A 6,313-nucleotide genomic window follows, 5' to 3' on the forward strand; every position below is an offset into this window, starting at 1 on the left:
ATTGAGGGCGGTGTGTCTAGTACTGTATTATAATAATATAATCAAAACAAATATTTATATTTAAATTGCAAACAAACATCCCATTATGGTACATTAATATAGAGATTTATTTATTAAAGGGTGAGATATGTTTCAATTGTTTTGTCAAGTACATTTTCAGGAAATGAATTTCTACTCAAAGAAAATACATGTGGTAGAAAACTTTCTTTGTAGTATCAGGAAATATAAGTTGAAATAAAATGTTCGTCTCTCTCTGCAAACATGAATCTAAGCTGATATTAATGTCATGAGTCTTCTACAACATACGGATTAGTTGCTGAGCTGATAACTTCAATTGCAGACGTTGTATGTTCCCCACGTTTTCCAATTAACCAATAAGTACGCATATTTCCTTTACCCTGTTGAAAGAAAATATATTCATTTTCAAATTAGTAAAAAGTCTTTTTTTATAAGTCGAAGGTAGCAATCTATTATGCTGCTTTTACTTAAGCCGTTTTTCCGAAAACAAGTGTCTCTTCCTTTTACGAAAACTAGCTATATATCATATTATGCGTCGTTTATTTAGTTCGTTTTCCAAGCATAAAACAGAAATGTGGCTAATTTTCGATATTGTCTATAGTTTATATTCACAGTCTGGGGCTTTACTATTCATATTCACAGTCTGGGGCTTTACTATTCATATTCACAGTCTGGGGCTTTACTATTCATATTCACAGTCTGGGGCTTTACTATTCATATTCACAGTCTGGGGCTTTACTATTCATATTCACAGTCTGGGGCTTTACTATTCATATTCACAGTCTGGGGCTTTACTATTCATATTCACAGTCTGGGGCTTTACTATTCATATTCACAGTCTGGGGCTTTACTATTCATATTCACAGTCTGGGGATTTACTATTCATATTCACAGTCTGGGGCTTTACTATTCATATTCACAGTCTGGGGCTTTACTATTCATATTCACAGTCTGGGGCTTTACTATTCATATTCACAGTCTGGGGCTTTACTATTCATATTCACAGTCTGGGGCTTTACTATTCATATTCACAGTCTGGGGCTTTACTATTCATATTCACAGTCTGGGGCTTTACTATTCATATTCACAGTCTGGGGCTTTACTATTCATATTCACAGTCTGGGGCTTTACTATTCATATTCACAGTCTGGGGCTTTACTATTCATATTCACAGTCTGGGGCTTTACTATTCATATTCACAGTCTGGGGCTTTACTATTCATATTCACAGTCTGGGGCTTTACTATTCATATTCACAGTCTGGGGCTTTACTATTCATATTCACAGTCTGGGGCTTTACTATTCATATTCACAGTCTGGGGCTTTACTATTCATATTCACAGTCTGGGGCTTTACTATTCATATTCACAGTCTGGGGCTTTACTATTCATATTCATAACTTAAAGAAGCATAATTCATGGCAACAGTGCCCGACGGCGTATAATGATTTATTCAATAATTACTTTCAATTAAAATCAATCTAATGTATTCATGACATCGATACACTGGTATTATATAAAATTATATAACATATTTAACATAATAATAACAGAAAGTATTATACTTTTTTGGAATTATCTATATATAAGATCAAAGGTCGGGAATCCGATTGAGCAATATATAAAGACGAAAAGCTCGCAAATCAAATGAAGCAACTTATTATTATATGGTTGATTACCGTTTTTTGCAGATTGTGAACTTAATTTGAATGATTTAGAGATTTAGAGAATATCAAACATGCGTAATTAGGGATTAATATTCAGGATGGCAACCCCAAAAACTCATATTATATGGTATGATAAAATTGCTAGTGAAATGTGTACGTTAATTTATAATTACGTATGTCCGTCTGCTCGGGCGTTTATGTGTCGCAACATCATTTCTCTAACATGTTGCTTTTTCTGGGACTAAAATGGTTCACATTTGACAACAAATCAAAGAAAGAACTCCCGTGTGCGGAGTATTTGAGACATATAAAAAATAATTAAACATTTAAGATTTGCTTTTCAAACAAGAAGCTTGGCAACTAATATTTTTCTGCTATTTGAGATGCATAATATGAAAACAATGTGAACCACATTAACATAATGTATGATACTTACAAAGAATACATTTGGTTTTACACCTGATGTCTTGCCTTTGTGCGAAATTTGTGATTCAGAAGTAATGGTACTGCCACTATTGAGATTTGGGGGAATTGAAGACTCCTTATATTCCGTTACAAGTAATCTTCGATTCGATCGTCATATCCGCGAAGGCACAAAAGCTGATAGCACTGGTGGTCACTAGCTAAATATATTGACTGGCGAATTTGTAAAATGATTGACTGATAAAAAATGACATAATACCTTTACTTCTAGTACTCCTCTTTCTTCGAGCATAAATCCACCAAACGTATCAAGTAATTCTTTACTGTCTTCACTGATATGTATTTGCAGAGCTAGCAATGTGAACACAAAATTTACATTAATAACAAAAACAGAATACACCATAAACTATATTGGTGCCGGGAATTGTATTGTATTGCCATGAATATATACAACATGATCTTCCTTGTTTCTTTCACTTTTCTGCTAATGATTGCAGAGTATAATTTATTTTCTACTCTGGTAAAGCCACATTGTGATTTGAATGTTTAAATAGTATATTATTCAACATTCATACTAATCATCGGGTGTATGGGAATTACTGATTAATTCATGTTATCTCAAAAGCTTCTATGAAATATTAATCCACGTATAGAGTAATGCTCGGTATAAAAATTGAAGTGAAGAATACTCTAATTGTTAATAATAGTTTTGATACGGGAGATTGTGGTACACAATGGCTGTTCGGAAATTCGCGATTGATTGATTGACTTTATTTATTTTTCCGATCCCAGAAACGGTTTAGCTTTAGGTGGGCCGCGGATAAACTCATCGAACGGGGTTGTTGTTATCACAATGAAGCAGGTCAACTGTATGCGTAAATTCAATCAGATTTGTGTTCTATGTTATGACATGTTATGTCAAATCGACTTTTTATTAGATTGCTAATCCGATTTCATCGTTTAATTTCTTTTATAAATGCCGTGTCATTCATAATAAACCAGACAGATACACATTTGAAATAGGCATCATTCCAGATAATTGCATCGCGTAGTTTACAGGTTCTAAAGCAGAACTATATTACCGGTATACAATTCAACGAAATAGTACGACCCATAGTGATAGGAGCAAAATAGTGGTAATAGTGGTAATAGTGTATTAGCGGTATTAATCCCTGACAAGTATATATGGTGTAACAAGACGTTTTACGCAAATGTCATTTGTTCTGGATAGAAGTGTATGCACCATCGGCCTCGCCTATACTTGCTTAGTAATACATAACGAACTTTTAAATTCAATGGCCTGCAAGTTCGATGCATTTTTTGAACCATGATTTATTCTTGTTTAGCAAATCGATATTTAATTTATCTGCGGTCTCCAACCTGGGATTAAGCTGATGATTTTGGGGCAATGCATTATCGGTCGCCATGGTTACACGTCACAGTTTATTATTTAAGCATGATTGGCATTTATCATATGATACTTCGTTTTGTCCGCTCTCGAACAATATAACCAGATTTGCGAGCCAAGCAATAATTTACCTTACCATATCATATACCTGGCCCTGTTTGAGGGCCATATTTAAACAAACGTACAATTTGTATCCAACGCGCGTACACGCCAACTAACGGTACATGGTGTCACTGGGGGTTTCTCAGTACAAAATGTCGGCGTCATATTATTTGATTCACATTTGTAAAACATCAGTCACATTACATGCTCACTAGGTTTCAGTGACAGAAATATATACTCAGAGTTCAAGGTCGCTATACTGGATCAGATTTATTGAACCAAACTGCATCCGATTTTGTTGGTGGTATAATGATGTTTACAAGACCTGATTTGTCTGATTTAATTGAGCATGTCTAATTGCGATTTAAATAATCAAATGTATAACAGACTATTCTAATTGTCGTACACTACGGCCTTTTAACATCAAGTTTTATCGCAAGACTACGTCGTTTCGCGGAGTCTCGAAGCGGAAATAATAAGCTCTGGCGACGAAGGTGAAATCGACATACTACTACGAGAGTAGCGAACAAATGTTCGACGGGTCAGCGCGTTTTGTTAAGTGTGCACTCAAATATCAATGACCCACACGATATACAGTACACGTGTGAATAAACGGCAACTGAAATAAATGAAACAGTATATGTAGTTCTAAACAACTCTACATCATTCTTTTAGCAATAAAGTATTGTTGCTATCGTATATGATAAAAAAATAGTGTACACTGCTTTTCACGACCCTCGGCCTTGTGGCTATGCGCACCCTTGCCAGGTATGATGCTTCGCCGTACGACCTCGGGTTGCAAATGCCGTATTACTCATTCCATACAGATCAGTGTTCTACCACCACATATACATTACGTACGTCTGCCTGTTGACTCCATGCGCGAGGCTGTGTTAACCGTGTCACCGAACAGACAATATCTAGGCATCTTCGCTCCAACTACGCCAGCTACACACGAGCCTGTAAGTAAAGAAACACGATGTAGTTTATGTGTAGTCATGGTTACGTAATTTATCCGAACATATAATTACCTATTTTACCACCGTCAAATATTTTTTGTATTGTTACCAACATTGTTGTGAATTTTGAAATTCATTTATATTTTAGAATATTAATATTATTAAAATTAGAATTTTCAAAATAAAAACGATCTTCATTATAAATGTTTTTTATGAAGTGCCTCATATTCCAATGTTTGTTCACAGTCTAGGGACTGTGGGTTGTTTCTAAATGTAAGCCGTATCACCATATATTTCTAGCTATTTTCGATAATATTTTACACAGAATTGAATTCCTCGCTTTTTTCATGATTAATACATTGCGGAGCTTAGGATCTGCGATTCGCTGGCTCCCGGCGTCCATCATTGTGAACGTCATGTCCCCTGTGAATGCCATGTGGGCGTAGCTTATTCATTATCAAGGCAACGCCTTGGGGTGGTTCATGTGACTAGTGACGTAATTTAAAGATATCCATTCAGCGTGCCTGCTTAGACGTGATACTTACAATGGTTTCTAGTAATGTTTATGAAATAATAACGTTTGAGAGTGTAAACCCCACCTTCATATATAGCGCGCCCTCTGACGACGGGTAACGAAGGAACATATATAGAACCCCCGGGGGGGTCACTCTATATGCTGTTACTACCCCATGTGCGTTCCAAATTTAGCGGGAAGGGATGCTGTTTTTCACTTTCTAAAGCGGGCCCGCGCGGGAAGCAAATTGGCACCCTTTAAAATGCTAATGTCTGCAATTGGCCCCCAGAAATAAACTCACAGGGTTGCTGCGCCAGCTGTAGTCCCCTCTTGCAATAACCACTCCCATACACGGCCCTAGGCCCCGAATTGGCGGACCCATAGCCCCGACCATGCCGCAAACGTCCGCCTGAACTTTCCCACCGAGACTTTCCTGTCACTTCCAACACAAACATACGGAGGAGGCTTATTGTAATCGAAGAAACGAAACGAAACGAAACAGGATAACACACATAATAAAAATTAAACTGTATTCAGTGAATATGGGTTGTATATGCACAATATTTACAAAATATTTGCCGAAAATAGTATTTAATACGTATATGGCTCGTTTCGCTAATTACAGATAATCACAAATCGAAACAAGGTTCTTACACGTACAATATGTATTGTATTGTATTTATTTATTTACCCTTTTACATCAGGAGCTCACTAATTAGGAGCTGCAATAAAATTATTGGAAAAAGCACATACTAAATAAATGAAAAAAGAAGCAGAAAGAAAATACAAAATTAAAGAAAATACAAAATAATCTTAATTACAGGTACTTGACCTTTCAGTCGTGTATAAAACTTCATAAAACAATTATCTATAATTAGCGAAACTAAACATTCACTAATTAAAATCCCGTTAGTTTCGGCAAATGTTTTATGGTGTCATATACACGACTGAAAGGTAAATATACTGGTCAAGTTTTGACCGAAAATTGTGAATATTGTACGTGTCAGACCCTTGTTTCGCTGATTACAGATTTTCAATTATCTGTAATTAGCGAAACGAGCCATTTACTGATTATATTGTTATTTTCGGCAAATGTTTTATGTTGTTATATATACACTACTGAAAGGTGAATATACTGGTCAAGTTTCAACCGATGGCTGTTAATATTGTACGTGTATTCGCTGATTACAGATTTTTGATTATCTGTAATTAGCGAAACGAGCC

General features: G+C 35.8%; 1 protein-coding gene across 1 annotated transcript; it reads right to left on the minus strand.

The window, feature by feature from the left end:
• Positions 1-213: 213 nt before the first annotated feature.
• LOC100370187 (atrial natriuretic peptide receptor 1-like) lies at positions 214-4,560 on the minus strand. Its single transcript, XM_078006185.2, has 3 exons — positions 4,478-4,560; positions 2,366-2,457; positions 214-398 (listed from the first exon to the last, which is right to left on the minus strand). Exons 1-3 carry the CDS (start codon positions 4,542-4,544, stop codon positions 285-287), a joined length of 273 nt encoding a protein of 90 aa, XP_077862311.2. The 5' UTR covers positions 4,545-4,560; the 3' UTR covers positions 214-284.
• Positions 4,561-6,313: the final 1,753 nt, after the last annotated feature.

The sequence above is a fragment of the Saccoglossus kowalevskii genome, chromosome 9 (assembly GCF_978046115.1).
Source record: "Saccoglossus kowalevskii chromosome 9, keSacKowa6.1, whole genome shotgun sequence".
Lineage (NCBI taxonomy): Eukaryota > Metazoa > Hemichordata > Enteropneusta > Harrimaniidae > Saccoglossus > Saccoglossus kowalevskii.

Coding starts and splice junctions, on each gene's coding strand:
- LOC100370187 (XM_078006185.2), bottom strand. CDS start 4,544: ATGCCTAGATATTGTCTGTTCGGTGACACGGTTAACACAGCCTCGCGC. Junction 2,458..4,477: donor CATGGAGTCAACAGGCAGAC/GTACGTAATGTA, acceptor TCACATTGCTAG/CTCTGCAAATACATATCAGT. Junction 399..2,365: donor GAGGAGTACTAGAAGTAAAG/GTATTATGTCAT, acceptor TTCTTTCAACAG/GGTAAAGGAAATATGCGTAC.